Source organism: Sorex araneus, chromosome X (assembly GCF_027595985.1).
Source record: "Sorex araneus isolate mSorAra2 chromosome X, mSorAra2.pri, whole genome shotgun sequence".
Taxonomy (NCBI): domain Eukaryota; kingdom Metazoa; phylum Chordata; class Mammalia; order Eulipotyphla; family Soricidae; genus Sorex; species Sorex araneus.
In genome coordinates, this window is record NC_073313.1 from 359542765 (window position 1) to 359561931 (window position 19167).

At 52.0% G+C, this 19167-nt stretch overlaps 1 protein-coding gene across 1 annotated transcript in view; it reads left to right on the top strand.

Moving 5' to 3' along the window:
• Nucleotides 1-14389: 14389 nt before the first annotated feature.
• Nucleotides 14390-19167, top strand: part of EFR3B (EFR3 homolog B) — an 83116-nt gene continuing 78338 nt past the window's right edge. The window contains exon 1 of the mRNA XM_055120063.1: nt 14390-14574. Within this exon, the coding sequence (XP_054976038.1) occupies nt 14568-14574 (7 nt within the window). The 5' untranslated portion in view covers nt 14390-14567. The remainder of the gene's footprint in view (nt 14575-19167) is intronic.

Here is a 19167-nt window from a genome sequence, read left to right on the forward strand (position 1 = left end):
AAGTGTGTGTGTATATATATTTAAATGAATATATATTCTTATATGGACTGGAGCAACAGCACAGCGGGTAGGGCATTTGCCTTGCACACGGCCGACCTGGGTTCAATTCCTCTGTCCATCTCAGAGAGCCCGGCAAGCTACCAAGAGTATCCCGCCTGCACAGCAGAGCCTGGCAAGCTACCCATGGTGTATTCAATATGCAAAAAACAGTAACAAGTCTCACAATGGAGATGTTACTGGTGCCTGCTTGAGCAAATCGATGAACAATGGGACGACAGTGCTACAGTGCTACATACTTCTTACATATTTAATTCAATATATATTGAATATATATTCTTATAATTGAATTCAATTAAATATATATGTATATATACTCAGAATGATAAAGTAATTTTTTGATTAAAAAACAAACTCCATGTTTGCTGAAGAAAAATACCCAACTCTATTAACACAATAGAGTAACAGTCTGACGTGTAATTATTAGACCCAGACTCATTAACTAGGAAAAGCACTTTTTTGAGGGGGAGGCTTTTTTTTTTTGAGATTTTTGAGACATACCTGTGCTTACTCCCAGCGCTGCACTCAGGAATCACTCCTGGAGGGCCTCGGGGGACCGCATGGGACAGATGTGTGCAGGGCAAGTGCCCTACCCGCTGTCCTATTGCTCCGGCCCCCGAGGAAGGCACTTTGAGGAGACAACTACAGCACCACCCATGTGTAGTCTGCCCGCACTTTCTGTACTCTTCTCCGAAAGGAGCTGTGGCCATGACCAAGGTGACGTGGAGAGGAGAGGACCCAGCAGAGCACTGGACAGTGACTTTGAGCTAACACCGATGCTTCCCAACACTTGATGTGTTCTATGGCACCCTGGTTGCAGTGAGGGCCTCTGGGCAGCAGATAAGAAGTGGAATTTGGGGCAGAATTTATTTCACTGTGGGTTCTAGGACCTCTGAGTCCATCCCATAGTTATTTCCTTTGTTTTTGAGTGTAGAATTGCACTCTGCATTCTAAGACACTGGCATGATCACAGAAATGGATTTCCTATCTATGGAATATAGTTTATTGTGTAAACAGAGGCATGTACAGTCCTTCCAATCTATAGAAAAGAAGTCAACAGCAATACTGTACCCCGCTGCAGTCATTAATAAATAAGTTGCCACTGTAATAGTCTTTGCAAGATTGAAAGCTCTGTCACATTCCTATTAATGTGGCTCCCGTTCTATCATATTTAGTTGAGCCAGTAAAGAAGTGGCTGGATCCTGGAAAATAACAGATGTCTCTGGTACTTTCTGAGTATTCTACGTGTCACAGATGATGCCTCCAATTGTCGCTGCTTTTTCAGAGGAATCTCCTACTGGATGAAACCAATATAACTTCTGGTGCCTAGAAAATTGTTGATTTTTGAAGCTTTAATATTTCTTTATCCCAGGTTTTAGAAGATGCCTGGAAAAAATGGTTGTTTTCACTTGGTAGAGAAATAGTAGAGCAATAGACCAGCTTCCTCTGCATTATAGCAACCCTCTGTACTATAGTTTAAGCGGGGGAAACTGATTATCTTACTAGTGCATTGGACATCATGCTAGCTTACAATATTGATGATGACATCATAGTGAGAAGATCTAAAGACCTTAAAGTATCAGGTGCCCAAGGATCCTTGGTAAAAACTACACAGGAAGAAGCAGGGATGGAAGAAGGAAAGGAAACTCTAAGGAAGTAGCAGAGTGTCAGTTCAAGCTGTTGAATAAATGGGTTTCAGCAACTAGCACCCCAGGGCAGTTCTCTCTGTTATCAAAATCTTTCCTCAGACGGCTTGCAAATTGTATAATATCTAGATGTGAATGAAGTTTATAATCAATTGCATGTTTGGTCATTTTTTGTAGGGTTCTTCAAACAATGTCAACTCTGTTCTTCATTGGTTTATTATTAGTTTTTCAAATTCATGATGGTTACTTTGCAATTACTTTCCCAAGACTTCTCAGCATGTCGGGAAGAAATTTATCTAGACCTGGAGGTTTTGTTCATTAAAATACTTAATTTTAACAAATTACTTCCCCTTAGGCTTTCATTCTATTTTTGCAGTGTTTTTTTCTATCCTCATTTTTATTTTGAAGACTGTGATGGGCTTTTCCTAGACAGCTGGATACTGTGATCAACTTAGCAACCCAACGCTGTTTTCATCTGAGGTAACCCAAAGTACTGGGAAGACAGTACTTCACCTCCTGCTCTGGAAAGCAAGGAGGAAGCTCATCCAGCCTTTGGAAGCTTTTCTGGTTCTCTCCCAAAGATGTTAGCACACGAGTTAGGCTCAGTGAATCATATGCTACTATGCAGGATGTTGAAAATTGAGTTTCTGAGCCAGACTGGCAGTAGGACTGGTAACGAGAACCATCATGAAGACATTTATGATTCTGCAACAATTTTGACCTCTTCAACCCACAATTGTTGTCTTTGTGATTTGCTCTTTGGCCTGTTACATGTACTATGTAGCCTTTGATGATAACATGGTACATATGTGTGTTTATATATAAAAAAGAATGTTTTCCCTTATCTGTTCACTCACTGCTGTCACTAACATTGTTTCCATATTTGGGTCACTGTGATGAACATGGAAGCTCAGAAGTTTTTTCAAAATGATGATTTAGGGAGGTCAGAGATATAGTACAGCAGCTAATGTGCTTGCCTTGCACATGGCTGACCTGGATTTGATCTCCCACGTTGCATTATGGCCAAACTCTTGCAGAAAGATTGCACAAAATGTCATCACAATAATATCTCTCAATGTCAATTAGGTAAATGCACCAATTAAGAGACAGAGTGGCAGGATGGTTTAGAAAATTGAACCCAACATTCTGCTGCCTGCAAGAAACACATTTGAACAGCCAGAGCAAATACAGACTCAAAGTCAAAGGCTAGAAAACAATTCTTCAAGCAAACAATTTCCTCAAAGAAGCCCAGGTGGCCATTCTAGTATCAGATGACATAGACTTCAGGCTGAAGAAGGTTAGAAGAGACAGTGAAGGTTATTTCTTAATGATCAAGGTATCTGTACATCAGGAGTAATTCACACTCTTAATCATATATGCACCAAATGACGGACCAGCAAAATACTTAAAACAATTGCTAGCAGACTTGAAGAAAGACATTGAGAGCAACATATTGCATATGGTCTCCCAAGCAGTCAGGAGGAAGTGCTGAGCAGAACCGATGTGGTCCAAAAAACAACAACAGGGGCTGGAGTGATAGCACAGCGGGTAGGGCGTTTGCCTTGCACGCGGCCGACCCGGGTTCGGATCCCAGCATCCCATATGGTCCCCTGAGCACCGCCAGGGGTGATTCCTGAGTGCATGAGCCAGGAGTGACCCCTGTGCATTGCTGGGTGTGACCCAAAAAGCAAAAAAAAAAAAAAAAAAAAAAAAAACAACAACAAAAGTTGATTTCTTTTCCTTCAGCCATACTACAGTCCCAGGAGTCGGGTGCTGGATGGCACTGTACTCCCATGATCCTGCTTCTAAATTTTTCTTTGATTACCATGTTGTTTCCTATATTGGCCCTGCCCGTGTATATGCCCAAATGGTGCGCAAAGGTGCCCCTTTCTCTCCATTCTTGGGGGCACAGGAGGGCACAGGTTTTTGAGAACCCCTCCCTCACGGCAGGGTTGACTCTGGGGTTTGGACCCATGTTTCCCAGGTGCTTAGAGGCCCCGAGCCCCTTGTCATGCACTCAGCAGCCCTTTGCATGTGGTCTTCGAAGAAATGTCTGTTCAGACGCTGAGAACTGGGGCGGCTGGGCCCCGGGGCATGCTGAGCCCCTGCCCAGTGCAGAGTGGCGCAGTGGGCATCTTGGGGGCTCCCAACTGCACTGGGGAAGGGGAGTGGTTTGAGTTGCAGAGGCCGTGAATAGACAGCAGCCAGAACATGCTTAGATGCAGGTGACTAGGCGAACGTCCTTAGAGAGCTGACCCCACAACCCACTGTATCAATCCTAGCACCCTTCTTCCTCCAGCCCAGCCTCTCCCGGGTCCTTCCCCTGGTCTCCCCACAAGCCCTGGGACACCACTTTCTGGAGGCGTTTCCCTCCCTCCAACTGCTTTCAGACTCTTTAATCAGTCTCTGGACGAGCCTGCTCTTTGTGACTCAGAGGCCATACGAGCCCCCATCCTGGCTTGAACCCACGTTATCACCCATCTGCCCACGGGCCTCACTTCCTGTGTCTTCTTTCAGCTGCTAAGGGACACCTGTCAGGTGAAAATGATACCATGAGCCTTTAAGTCCTGAAGAGTGGAGGCGGGCTGTTGTGTCAAGTGTGGGCAGGTCACTCGGGCTGCAGATGGGCGGAAACGGAAGGGGAGCAGGTGTCCTGGCCAGCTGGGCATGAGTAGACCAGAGGGACAGAAGCACCGGGCTGTGGGCAGCAGAGCCCACACTGGGGACTGCTCCAGAACGTGGACTCGGGAAGAGGCTGGCGCTGGGAGAATCCGTCAGCGCTTTGCTTTGCTTGTCGTGGGGCCATCCCTGGTGATGCTCGGGGGACCATGCAGGACTGAGGCTCGCTCTGGGGGCTTCAGCGTGTAGAACCTACACTCCAGGGCTGCACGTCCCCTCCGCTGGCCCCTGATTCACCTCATTGTATCCATAATTCACACCTGAGACTTCCCTCCCTGCTGAAATCAGTTTGGAATCTGTTTTCTCTGCGCCTTTGGCACCGCAGACGCTCAGGCCTTATCCTCAGGACCCCCAATGACTCTGGCCCAGGGGTCCTCCTGCAGCCCAAGGCAGCTCCCGGACACCTAGCCAAGAGCCTGACCCACCGCCCGGCTGCCACCTTCTGTGCATCGAGACGCAGCCTCCAGCCCGTGGCGACCTGCCCGCTCCTCCACCGCCTTTGCTTTTCACAGGATCTCAGTCCCCTGCAGCTGCTGAGAAGTAGGTCAAGGTACCTTCCCCAGGGAGATGTGCCAGGGCCTCCAGTCCCTCTGCCTGGTGGCAGGAATCGTGACTTGTATTTCTGGCCTCACAGCTATGACACTCTTAGGGTGCTTTCTCTCCTGGCTTCCCCTGTTCCCTCGAGTGGGCCTCAGGCTTTATTTCTCGGACCGCATCCCTGAGCTGCCCTCTCCTTCCCCCATCACTCCATCTGGGAGTCCCTTCCTGCTGTGGGGGATGCAGCAGACAGATCTGAGTAGAAACGCAGGCCCGGAGGCCAGGGAGCCCCATTTCTGATCCAGGGCAGGTGTGGTGGGGTTCTGTGGACACTAGATTTCTAGGGAATGAGGGCAAGGGAGGGATGTCTGGGGTGGGGGGTGTTTGCTGGCGTGGTTGTCAAATACCCACATCTTCCACATAGCCCTTTGCTGTTTCTCAGGGAAATTCAATCTGTGGTCCATAGGGAAGTTCTGGAAATCATGGAGATTGTTCATGGCAGAGAGGATGGTGGGAGTCGTCCCAGCCAAGGCCCCTATTCAGGGTGATAGTGTTAACTTTAACCAGAGGATCAAAATGTTTTTGAAGGCACTGTTTCTCCAGACTCCAGACTGACCCAGCCAATTCTGGAAGGCTCCAGGTTCCAGAACTAGCCTCCCCCCTCTCTCTCTCTTTCTCTCTTTCTCTTTCTCTCTGTCTCTCTCTGTCTCTCTGTCTCTCTCTGTCTCTCTCTGTCTCTCTGTCTCTCTCTCTCTGTCTCTCTCTCTCTCTCTCTCTGTCCACCATTCATGGACTCAGGAAGGTAGATGTTAACTTCCTTCTCAGCTTCCTGCAACCCTCTCCAATATCTTCCTTCCAAACCTAGAGAGCAGCGAAGTAAAAGAAGTTGAAGGGAAGAAAATAGGAGAAAAAGGGGCAGGCTCCTAGCCATCAGGAAGAACTACTGATGTGATTGCCTTACTAATTCATTCATTCATCAGTGGGGGCCATTGGGCTACAGCTGGTGGTGCTCAGGGCTGAGTCCTGGCTCTTTGCCAAAGGATCACTCTTTTTCTTTTAAAGATTACAAAAATTATTATTTTAGGATTATAAGATTATCAGTCAGAAGATAATCTTATGCTTGACAACACTAGTCTATTAGAAAAATTTTGGTTTTGTTCAACTTTTTTTTTTAATTGAATCACCACGAGATACAGTTACAAGCTTTCACGCTTGAGTTACAATCACACAGTGATCAAACACCCATCCCTCCCCCAGTGCACATTCCCCACTACCAGTGTCTCCAGTATACCGCCCCTTTCCCACCCTCCCCCTGCCTCCATAGCAGACAATTTCCCCCATACTCTCTCTCTACTTCGGGGCATTATGGTTTGCAATACAGATACTGAGAGGTCATCATGTTCGGTCCTTTATCTACAAAGAATCACTCTTGGCAGTGCTCAGGGGATCATGTGTTGTCGAGGATCAAATCTAAGTCAACCACATGCAAGGCAAGTGCCCTACCTGCTGTACTATCTCTCTGCTCCCACACTTATTCCTTGTTATGCCCCCTTCCCCTCCCCTCATTTTTTTGGTTGATTGTTTTAGGGGGCGAGGCACAAACCTATTGGTTGTGGTGCTTGCCCATCTTTAACTGCGGTGCTTGGGACTCACACTGTACCTGGGCACAGCAGTATGCCCTGAAGTTTGCACTCCCTTACTCTTGGGGCTTTGGTTGAGTTATTATGCTTGTGGTAGTCACCAGGGGGCGCTGCGGTGCTCACATATGTTTGCCAGAGGTTGCACTTCCTGGTCATGGTGCTCATACAGCTTCGTTGCAGTGCTCACAGGGGTCACACCCCTTTTTGTGATGGTCTTACACATCTGGATGTCAGGAGCACGGAATTCACTCGCAGTGTTAGGGATTATAGAAAGTAGGGTTCCAGGATCATGCGTGACACATATGGGACACCAGGGATTCAAACTCATAACCATAAGGTTGCAAGGCAGGTGCACTAAGGTCCTGCACTCTTACTTCAGGCCCCAAAATTACCCCCACTTCACTCATGTATTTTTGTTTGTTTGGGGGTGCTCAGGGATTACTCCTAGCTCTGCACTCAGATCACTCCTGGTGGATTTGGGGGAGAGGGGACAGGGATTGAACCTGGGTTGGCTGCTTGCAAGGCAAGTCCCTGCCCACTGTACTATCACTCTAGCTCTGATTTTATGTATTTTTAGTTGAAGAAACATTGCATGGTAATAACATATATTATATAGATTTTATTATGTAGGCTTACATGTGCAGCATTGAAATTCTACACATGTGTAAAGTACATTAACTTACCAAGTTCCAGGACTGGAGATGAATCTCAAAGAGCCGAGAGCAGGTGGGAGCCCAAGCTCGATCCCTGCGGCTGCGTGATGCCCTGAGATCCACCAGGATTGATTCCCCAAAGCAAAACCAAATAATTCAAAAGTTGACCAAAGTTCAATTCTCTTCCTTACCAGGTATTTTGTACCCTTGTCCTGATTTGCCTGCTCCCATCCCCCTTCCCTATTGATAGCTACTAATTTCTCTTATAGTCCAAAAGTTTATTTTGTTTTATTTATTTAGTCATCTCAGTACATTAAGATCCTCTGCAAGCTGTATTACGGATTCACCACCAGGATCTCACCGTTCTATAAGGAAGTGATCATTGATGTAAAGAGAGGGGTTCGGCAGGGTGATACCATTTCACCGAAACTCTTCAGTGCCACCCTCGAGAACATCATGCGACGACTGGAATGGGAAGGAATGGGAGTGAAGATTGACGGTCGGCAACTACACCACCTCTGCTTCGCAGATGACATCGTTCTCATAACGCCAAACATTAGCCAAGCGGCACAAATGCTGGCAGATTTCGACTGCGAGTGTGGAAAGGTTGGATTGCAGCTGAACCTCAACAAGACGATGCTCATGAAAAATGAACTAGTCCCTGACACTCCATTTGCTTTCAATGGAACGAACATCTCCAAATGCAGCAGCTATGTGTACCTGGGTCGAGAACTCAACATGAGGAATGACTTGGTGCCAGAACTGTGCAGGAGGAAGAGAGCAGCGTGGAAAGCCTTCAAGAGTGTCAAAGAAGTGGTTAAGAGGATGAAGGACCTCTGACTCCAGGCACATCTTTTTGATTCCACCGTTCTTCCTGCACTAACATATGCCTCAGAGACCTGGACCCTACGGAAACAGGATGAGAATGCTACTTGGGTATCCCAAAGAGGAATCGAAGAGCTATGCTAGGAATATCACGTCTCACTCAAGTGAGAGAAGGAATCTGGAGTTTCAACCTCCGTCGACGATCAAGAATCAGGGACACTGTCTTGTTTGCCAAGACATCAAAAATCAGATGGGCTGAACATGTAATGTGATTCAGAGATGACCGCTGGACTAGAGCAGTTACCGACTGGCTTCCACGGGACATCAAAAGATCACGTGGTCTCCCACCAATGAGATGGTCAGACTTCTTCGTCAAGACCCTGAATGAACGATTTGAGGCTCTTCCTGTTCCTGGAGCAAGCAGATATCATTGGTCTACACTAGCACGCAACAGGGACAAATGGAGACGTTACTGGCACCCGTTCAAGCAAATCAAAGATCAACGGGAAGACAAGTGATACAAGTGATTTAGTCATCTAGTTGTTTCCTCTCTGTACACATCTGGGTAATATCCCCAATGTTTGTCTTTATCTGACTTGTTTCAGTAAACACCTTCCAGGTGTCTGTCTAGGTTGCTGAAAATGGCAGGATTTCATCTTTTGTTGGGGAGGAGTCCACACCCAGTGGTGTTCAGGGTTTACTCCTGGCAGGAGCAACCGCTAGGAGCATCCCTGAGCACCATATCTAGAGTAGCCCTATCCCTGAGTTTGTCCCCAAAACAAAGAAGGAAGGAAGAGAGAGAGAGAGACAGAGACAGAGACAGAGAGACAGAGAAAGAGACAGGGACAGAGGAAGGAAAAAAGGAAAGAAGGAAGGAAGGAAGGAAGGAAGGAAGGAAGGAAGGAAGGAAGGAAGGAAGGAAGGAAGGAAGGAAGGAAGGAAGGAAGGAAGGAAGGAAGGAAGGAAAATGGATCTTGGGCAGAGTGTTCCAGACTTGAACCCCCCTAGACTGTTTACTAGAACATTTGCTCACCCCTTTAGGCCTCAGTTTTCCAGCTGTAAAGTGGAAATATTAACAATGACCCTGAGGTGAGCTAAGAGCAGTACCTGAGCTGACCCGAGTCCAGCCTGCACAGAACCTGTGCCCTAATGAGCATCAGCAAAAGCAAGACCTTTTCTCATTCTCTCTGGTCACAGCCTTCCATCGTCCACCCAAATAGCTGCTACCTGCAGAGACTTTGCACAGGTAACTACAGGCACATGTAGGACAGAAATCCCCGTCCCCCCTTGCCCGTGGACTTCGTGGCATTGGAATGACTTGGCTGGCAGCACCCCCGTCCAGCTCCCATGGACTGTGGCTCACATCCTTTCCCTGTGATCTGTCCAATCTCGCGTTGTTTTGCTCTTTGTGGTCTCTCAGTGCACACATCCCACCTAACGTGGCACTGACACGATGACAGACTCATCCGAGGGCAGACATCTCCTGTCCGCTGCTTGCAGGGCGCCAGCCTGGATCTGTTTGCTGTGGGCTTCTGCTCTTTGGATGCCCTGAGCCGAGTGTGTGCGCTCCCGCAAGTCCCAGCTTGTTGAAAGAGAACAATACAACCTTAGGTTGCTCACCCAGCTTTCCAGCACAATTTTGTTGGTTAGCTTTAGGGGCCCTGTTGGATAACACTGGGTTGTCCTGGCTCCTTCCATAGGAGTTTAGATTTATTGAGCTACTCCCACAACAGTGTCCCTGAGGCACACCCAAATCCATCAGGCACTGTGTAGCAATGTCCTTTTTGTATAGAAACAGGAAGACAGTTGATGCTATGCTTTTGTAACATGGGAGTTAATTGACTCCAAATAATATTTACTCCTGAGCATCCATCCATATTTACTTGACCTAAGCCTCAGTTGCTCTTAGTTCCTAGCATCCAAAGGTAGGGTCCCAATGAAGGGACTGGATGGAACCAGGGCAAGCTGAAAACTCCCTGGCATTGAAAGGGGATAAGCTAAGCGCCATAAGCAGTATAATAAGTTAAGAGCATGGTCATGGGACAAACTCTGTCATGACCCAATAAGAAGTAACTGACTAAGGACCCTGCTGGGGCTAGGAAAGACTAACCTGGCTGAGGACTGTGGTCTGAGATATATAGCAAGATGTCCCCAGAAAGTAAATATTAATTTGGAGTCAATTAACTCCCATGCTACAGAGTACAGCATGAACGGTCTTCCTATGTCCATACAAAAAGGACATTGCTAAACGATGCAAGTGACATAAAGGAAAGAGAAAAGCAATATAGGATTATTAGTGCCTGATGGAATTGGGTGTGCTTCAGGAGCACTGTTGTGGGAGTAACCCAAGAAACCTAAGCTCCCTGCGGGAGGAGCAAGGACAACCCAATGTTATCCAACAGTCCTAGTGTATTGCCCAGGAGTTGCCACCAGCAGTGCTGGGGGACCATGCAGTGCCACCCTCCAGTGCAGTCTTTACACAGTGTCTCCTCTATGTCTCCGAGGACCTAGGTCTGGGATGAACATTTCAGCACTGGTTGTGCAGAGCCCAGGAACCCTCAGCATCTTGGGCCAAACACCCAGTCAGGGCTACAGCAGGGAGGGTGCTTGCCTTGCAGGCAGCTGACCCGGGTTCCATCTCTGACACCCCTTATCATCCCCTGAGCACAGTCAGGAGTAAGCCTGGAGCACTCCCAGTGTGTCCCCAAGACAATCAGAAGCACACGCAATCAAAGGGTGTAGGCTGGCTAGAGTGACCCAATCCTGTGCCCTAATTGACTGAAAACCAGCGGGCTGAACCGGAAAACACAGACTGGGCAGAGGGACAGACTGTTCTGGGCCAGGCTCAGTCATGGGGATACAGGAGCCTCCCAGAAGCAGGAAAGTAAAGTTACCAATAAAACATAGGTTGGAAAAATAAAAATAAAAAAATAACAATTCAAGAAAAAAACATACGTTGGGTGGGGCTGGAGTGATAGCACAGTGGCTGGGTTTGATTCCCAGCATCCCATATGGTCCTCTGAGCACCGCCAGGACTAATTCCTGAGTAGCCCCTGAGCATGGCTAGGTGTGGCCCCGAAAACGAACAAAAACAACAACAGTAACAGAAAGGAAGAGAAAAAAACAAACAAACATAGGTTGACACATACTTAGTGAATAAGGAATATCCATCTAAAATACATGGTAACATATAATCATTGATTGAAACAAATAAGTATAAGGGTGCTCATTCAAACATAGTTCAAATTTTTATATTGTGGGATTTGGAAACATGACTGGAACTCAAGCCTTGCAAGGCTGAGGCCCTAGATTCAATACTTATCCCCTCCTGCCCCTTCAAAATTGATTTTAAGGGGCTGGAGCGATAGCACAGCAGGTAGGGTGTTAGCCTTGCACTCGACCGACCCGGGTTCGATTCCCAGCATCCCATAGGGTCTCCTGAGCACCGCCAGGAGTGATTCCTGAGTGCAGAGCCAGGAGTAACCCCTGAGCATCACTAGGTGTGACCCAAAAAGCAAAAAAAAAAAAAAAAATTGATTTTAAGTAAATGTAATAAGAACCTTCTATTTTTTTTTTAAGTGTAAATAGGAGCCAGATGTTGCCTGGTACATACACTAAGAATAATTTCATATTTACTTAAAATTCAAATCCAGCTGGGTATCCTGCATTTTTTGATGCTAAATCTGGCCCCCCTGGATGGCAGTCTTGGGGTGGGGCCCTCCAGATTCTCTTCCTGGCCTCAGAATGCCCTACAGTCCCTCCTTCCTTCTTCTGTGTCTGCTCCAGCCAGCCTGATGCTGCTCCCCCCACTCCCATCCTCTACCATCTGAGCTATGCAAGCTGTTGCCCCCTCTGTGGTCATCGTCTCCATTATCCCACGGCTGGCATCCTGCCCATGCTCCAAGACCCATGGCGAGTTTCTGATCTTCTGTGAAGCCCTCCACCATCCCTCTGCTGTCAGCAGTTATTCCATTTTATTGTTAGGTTTTGGCCCGTGTCTTGTCTCCCGCATATCTTCCAGAGTGAAAAGCCCCGTAATAGGGAGGGAATCACTACATATCTGATAAAGACAATGAATTAACCTATCATCCCTCTGAATGTCTTGAGTGCAATGCAATTCTTCCTTGTCGTGAAATGCTTCACCCCCCGCAAATCAGGATTTGTCTTGCATGCTCAGCCATACATGTTACTGCGTGAAGACAGACTCTGCATCTCTCTCCCTGTGCCTCAGACACTTGGGCTTCATGAATGTATTTTGTGTGGAGCAGAGCTGGACCTCCAGTTCTTTTCAGCGCAAGGGGCGTACCTCTGGGTACCCAGCCCGAGGTCTCTCTAACTCCGGATTCCTCCTCTGGGCTGGAGCGCCAGTGCACCAGGAAGGGTGTTTGCCTTGCAAGCGGCAAACCCTGGGTTCGATCCTTGGCATCCCTTATGGTTCCCCGAGCACTGCCAGGAGTAATTCCTGAGTGCAGAACCGGGAGTAATCCCTGAGCATCGCTGGGTGTGACCCAAAAAGAAGACAAAAAAATAAGAACCAAATTCCCCCAGCCCCCCCCCACCCCGCTCCCCCCCAGCGCCCCGGACCTGGAGCGGGTGGGACTCAGGCGCAGCTGCCGCCAGCCGTCAGCTGCCAGCCACCAGCCGCCAGCCGGGGTGGTTCTAGAACAGACGCAGAGGTGTGCTGGGAGCCTCCGTGGGAGCCTCCGTGGGCTGCTGGGGAAAGGTGAGCTCCAGGAACCTTCCCAGAGCTTCGCTCGCTCGGGGCTGAGAGGAGCAAAGAGGGAAAGGAACAGTAACCTGGCACCAGCCAGGGCGGGCCAAGGGCTGGTGAGGTCAACGAGCAACGGAAAAAGGGTTTGGCAAGTCCTTTTTTCAGCATGCCCCAAGGTTACAGCCCGCCCGGACCTGTTCTGGCATATCCCCGCCCCGGTTGAGCATTGCCCTGCCCCCGAAGCAATGGAGAGAGCACTATCCCAAGAGTCCACAGACTGGATTCTTGCTCTCTCCCAGCCTCGGTTGAAGAAAGATTTCTTTGAATCTGGGAGGGTCCATGGTGGGCTTTCACGTAAGTTGCACGTATGTTTTCTCACTGTCCTCAAGTAACTGAGGTTCAGAGAGGGAACCCCGCCAACACACAGCCCAGCTGATCTAGGGGAAAGGACACAGGTTGACCTGTCGCGCTTGGCTCCTCCTCTAAGAGCGGGGACTTGATGGAGTCTGTTAGGGTCTTCCTCTCCCTAACTTGCAATGGTCGAATCTTTCAAAGACAAGAAAGCTCAATCACGGGCCAAGAGGAGACACGGGGGAAGAGATGGCCAGGCCGGAGGCCGGGACAGGCAGGTGAACCTGGGCTGGAAGGTGTCTTCAGGGCATGGGCGGGGCTGTCCTTCCCCCTGTGACCCACCGGGGCGCAGAAGGTGAAGCGGTCGCTCTGGGTCGCTGCTGCGGAAGATCCAGGCCACCAGGCTTGTGACTTTCGTGCACGACCTCTGCCAGCCCCTGCGGCGCGGCCGCGTTTCCGGCGTACCTGGCCCAGGAAGGACGCTCCTGGGCAGCAAGCTCCCGGCCGAGCAGTTCATTAGACAATAAGGTTGACCCACGGCGGGCGGGGGCCGGGGGAGGCCAGAAGGCGCTTGTCCGGCCTATCTTCCTGGCGCACGTCTGCCCAAGCCTTATGGACAGGGGCGCAGCAGGGGGCACACCTGAGCTCCCGGAGTTCCTGCGGACGTGTGGGACCCACGCGGTCGGGGGCAGGGCAGCTGGCGGCCTGAGCATTCCGAAGGGAAACGGAGAGCGGGTGGGTGACTCCCCCGAGGGAACCGAGGGAACCGTGCGGAAATGCAGCCGCTCTAGGGTGGGTGTCAGCCTGGGAAAAGGCGCGTCACGGGATCTGGGTTTCCCCAAGAAGCGTTAGGGAGGAGACGGCAGAGGGAGGGAACTTGCGGGGCCCCGGCGAGGGTCCCTGCGGCAGGCTGAAGATATATTAGCATATCTCCGCCCCTATATGGGCGTATTCCCCGCCCTATATTGGCAGGCCCCGCCTTTTATTAGCATGTTCCCGCCCTATTCTAGCAAACCCCTCCCTGTGTTAGCATCCCCCTCCCTGTATGGGCATAGCCCCGCCTATATTACCATGCCCCGCCTTTTATTAGCATGTCCCCTCCCTATTTTAAGCATACCCCGCCCTATATCAGCATACCCCGCCCCCTACGGCCACAACCCGCCCTTTATTAACATTTCCCCGCCTCCCATATTAGTATGTCTCCAGATATATTTGCATGTCCCCGCCCCTACTGTGTCCCCGCCCCGCCCCGCCCCGGGCCCCGGCGGAGGCGGGCCGCGCTCAGTCCCGGCCGCTGAATGGGCGCGCGGCTGCGGGCTCCGGCCCCCAGCGCCCGGCCCCGCTCGGCTCCCGCCCCGCCCGGGCCTCCGCCGGCGCCGCCATCCACCGCTCCGCCTGTGAATGAAAGGCAGGCGGCGCCGGGGGCTGCTGGCAGGCGACGCGGCGTAGACGCGGCCTCCTGGCGGAGATGTACGGTAAGGAGGGCGCCGCCTCGGGGCTCACAAACTTGCGGGACGCCCACCTTTGTCCCCCGCTGCGGGGTCCGGGCTGGGCTCCCCGCCGCTCGGTGCGCGCGCGCCGGGGCTGGGAAGACAAAGATGCCGAGGACCGGGGACCGCGGGGGTCCCTCCTCGCGGGGCTCCTGCGAGGCTCCTGCGGGCTCTGCGTTTGCAGGCGCCGGGGCAGGTGGGCGGTGGTCCGGCGGCGGGCTGGGCCGGGGAGGGGTGTCGGGGACCCGGGGAGGCGCCCCTGCAGCCGAGCCGACCCGCAGGAGCGGCGGAGGGGGTCGTGTGCCAGCGTTTGCGGAATTAATAAAAGCGCGTTGTGCCGGGAGTTGCATCGCGACGCCGGGCCAGCATTGCGGGGACGCCTTCGTGCCCGCCTGCTGTCCGGCTCCCAGGAGGTGGCCGGCGGCACCCGCGGGCCGCCCTGCCGGACCTGGCCGCCGCCCGCCCCTGCCGCCGGCCCACCCAGGCTCCCCAACTTTCACTTTCGCCCTCCTCAGTGAGGACGGGAGACGCGACCGCCGAGGGCGCCCCGCAGTTCGGGGGAGCCAGAACTCTGACTGTCCGCTGACCTTTCTCGCCCACTCGCCCGGGCCACCGCCTCGTCTGGTGTGCAACAGTTAGCGAGCCCCTTACGCGGCGCAGCGGCGCTGCAGGGGGTACCGGGAATTCTTCTGGTGTGGGTGAAGGAAAGCCAGCGCTCCGGTGCTCGCCTTGCAGTGCTCCGCCTTGCAGTGCTCAGGAGGGGAGCCGACACCCAGGGCAGTCTCGAAAGCCGCTGTTTTGTGCAGCTTGCACAAGTGCTGTGTATCTCTCTCTCTCTCTCTCTCTCTCTCTCGCTCTCTCTCTCTCTCTCTCTCTCTCTCACACACACACACACACACACACACACACACACACACACACAGGAATGTTAATGGGCTCAGGTCCATCCCACCCAGGTCTAGCAGCCATTTGCACCCAGATTGCCAGGTAAGGGTTCAGGTGGCCCGGAAAGGTGCTGAAGAACCGTTCTGAATTTAACCCAGCTGCTTCCCTCGGCAGAGGCTGTGAGTCACAAAGTTTGCTGGAGGCAGAGGCAGCGCCAATGTGGTGGAGGGGCTCAGCGCCTGGTGTCTCCTCTCAGAGAGAGAGAGAGAGAGAGAGAGAGAGAGAGAGAGAGAGAGAGAGAGAGAGAGAGAGAGAGAGAGAGAGAGAGAGAGAGAGCAGGCCCCTCCATCATGTCTCAGCTCCCGTCCACCCCCCCGTAAGACACCTGCGCTTGTCAACCAGGTCAAGACTGCACCAGGGTCTGCTCAGCAAGTCTTGGGAGGCAGTGAGCCTAGGAAGAAGGGGGAGCTGACCTCAGCCTCCGGGGCCAGGGGAGCAGGTGGCGGTTGCAGGTCCCCAGGAGAGAGCTCTCTTTTCTCACTCGCTGTTTCCCCGTTTTCTTTTTTTCTTTCTGCAGAGTGAGCAGCCTGGAGCTGCAGATCCAAAAGCATCTGACTGCCCTGCAGGGGAAGGAAGGAGCTAGGACTAGGCCCGATCAGAGTGGGGGGGGAATCAGGAACCCCAGTCCTGCTGGGTCACCTTGGGCGCCCAGATGGTTCAGTCACAATCTGGGGGGGTTCCTGGGTGCTGGGGGGAGGAGGGGGTCCGAAGGAAGTTAGAGAAGTGTTGGAGGGGACAGAAAGGAACGCCAGCGTCTGTCTGCTATTTTGGGATCCGCCGCAGATTTTCATTTCTCCTTTATAATCTGTTTTCATGTTCTCCCTCCAGATGCGAACGGGCAGGGTGCTTCCCCCTCCCGCTCGGTCTTCCACAGAACACTCTGAAGGAAGGAAGCTGATAGTGCCCGTGCTGCCGCAAGGCCACCCTCACTGGGGGGTGAGGGCCACCAAGTCTCACCTCGTGTAGGGCCTTGTGGGCGAAGGGGGGGGGCACCCGCCCTCCACGGGGCAGGCTGGCAGGCGGGGGGGGGGGGCTCATGTTTCCTTGACTTTAGTGAGGCGAAAGGGTCTCTGTGTGTTCGTCATCTTTGTCCCCAGAGAAGTCAGCAGGGCGTCAGAGAGGTGGTTGGCAGGTTGAGTAGAATCAAAGACGTCTCCTATTTGGCTCTTATTTTCCGAGAGCTTTATTCCAGATGACAGAGTTAGAAGAAACAGGAAGAGAGGATACGGGTCTCTGAGCCCAGCACACACGTCTCCCAGGGGGGTAGAATGCACCTTAGGAAACTGGCACCTGGGTTTTATGAACTGATGAGCAGGGAGGCCCTTGGTAACACCCACAGTCACCCAAGAGATTAGGTCAGAGGCCGGGCAGAGGGCCCAGCAGCGAGTGTGCAGGTTTTGTGTGCTGGAGACCCAGACTCTATCCCTGTCACTGCTTGGAATGGCCCCTGAGCACTCCTGGGATTGTCCCCGCAGCAAACAACCACAAGGAAAGAAAGAAGAGCTAAGGTGTCCCTTAGCACCACCCAAGCAACATGATCCATCAAGAGTTTATGTGGTTATGGGGCTGGAGTGATAGCACAGCGGGTAGGGCATTTGCCTTGCACGCGGCCAACTGGGGTTCGATTCCCAGCATCCCATTTGCTCCCCTGAGCACTGCCAGGAGTAATTCCTGAGTGCAGAGCCAGGAGTAACCCCTGTACATTGCCGGGTGTGACCCAAAAAGCAAAAAAAAAAAAAAAAGAGTTTATGTAGTTATGGGGCCAGAGAGATAGTACAGTGGGTAGGGCACTTGCCTTGCATGCGGCAGACCCAGGCGCAGACCCAGGCTCCATCCCCAGCACCCCACGTGGTCCTCTGAGCCTGCCAGGAGTGATCCCTGAGTGTAGAGCCAGGAGTAAGCCCTGAGCATAGCCAGGTGTGGCCCCAAACCCAAACCAAACCAACATAAAAGAATTCTTGTTATGGGGCTGGAGAAATAGTAAGCGGGCAGGGCACAGCCTCACAGCACCAAGTGACCCACCACCTCGCAGGCCCTTGGGGGGTGTCCTGTACTCGCTTTATGTCCCCACCTCATCTGACCTCTGCCCCCTCAGTGTCCTCCCTCTAGTCTCCTCCTGCTTCTTCTGAACTTGAAGGGTCAGGCGCCCAGTGCATTCTGGGACAGAGACTCCAGCAGCTGGGTCAGCCTTTCTGATTGTGTGACCTCAGGCCATGGGGTCAGTGCTAAGAACTGAAACTCCATCTGACTTCTGAGTCCCTCGGCTGAGCCCAAGCTTGCCCTTCCCCCGCCTCCATCAGCTCCTCAGGCTGTACCCCAGCCCGACACCCAGATTCCCTCGCCCCAGAGCCTCTCTCCGCACCTTCTCCCCTGCGCCGCCCCCTCACTTGTCCCCGTGTCACTCCCTGAGAACTCTGCAGGCCACACTCTGAGCACCCTCACACACTGGCAGAAAAGGGAGGGTGCTTCGTGCCGGGGCAAGAGGGCAGCGAACCTGCCCCTGAGAAGGAGGACGCAGGCCGCGCCTTTACAGGAGTCCCTGACGCCGGCACAGGGCACAAGTCCTTGTCCGCTTTCTTCCCCGGGGGGTGGGCCCAGGGGCCCTGCGGGGAGTGAGTGTCCCTCTCCCCCCACCTGGTCCTCCTCCCTTCTGAATGGGGACCCTGGGAAGGGCTCTAAGGAGGGGCCAGGCTCTATGGAGCCTCCCTCACCCCAGGGGTGGCCTCAAGCCCAGGGTGTGTGCTTCGTGCTTTATGTGGGAGATGCTGACTGCAGGGGAAATCGCCAGGGCCCACCACTTGCCGGGAATGTGCATGCCAGAGCACATGTGTGAACGCATTTATGTGCATGTGTGTGCATGCATGCTTGTGCATGATTTCTGTGTGTGGTAGAGAAACTGATGGGCAGAACCGGCTCGGCCTGAGTGGCAAAGACTCAAGGATCCTGCATTTCCTCATCACAGAACCCTGCCACTACACACACACACACACACACACACACACACACACACACACACACTACACACACACACACAGAGACACTACACACACACACACATAGACACTACACAGAAAGAGAGAGAGAGAGAGAGAGTTACCCTCACACTCTCAGTCACACACACAGACACACACAGTCTTTCACATACACACTCCTCCCCTCCCATCTTGGGGTTCCTATAGCCCCCCCTGTGTGTGCTGTAGCTGTTCATGGGAGGGGTGCATGGCCAGCACGCCCTTCCTACCCCAGCTCCTAATCCCCTTAGCAGTGGCAGAATGCAGAGTCTTTTTCCTCTCTACTGCTCACAGATCAGTGAACTCAAATGAGTTTTCTTTGACCATAAAGAAAAATTTAAGTTTTGGGACCAAAGCAATAGTACAGTGAGTGGGGGTGTTTGCCTTGCACATGGTCGAGGGTTTGAGTCCTGTCATCTCAAATGGTCCTCCCAAGCACTGCCAGGCATAAAGCCAGGAACAGCCCCTGAACATCTCCAGGTGTAATCCTAAAACCAAAAAATTTAAAAAAATAAAAGTTAAGGAGCTGGAGCACAGCAGGTGGGGCATTTGTCTTGCACGTGGTTGATCGGGTTCGATCCCAGCATCCCATATGGTCCCCTGAGCACTTCCAGGAGTAATT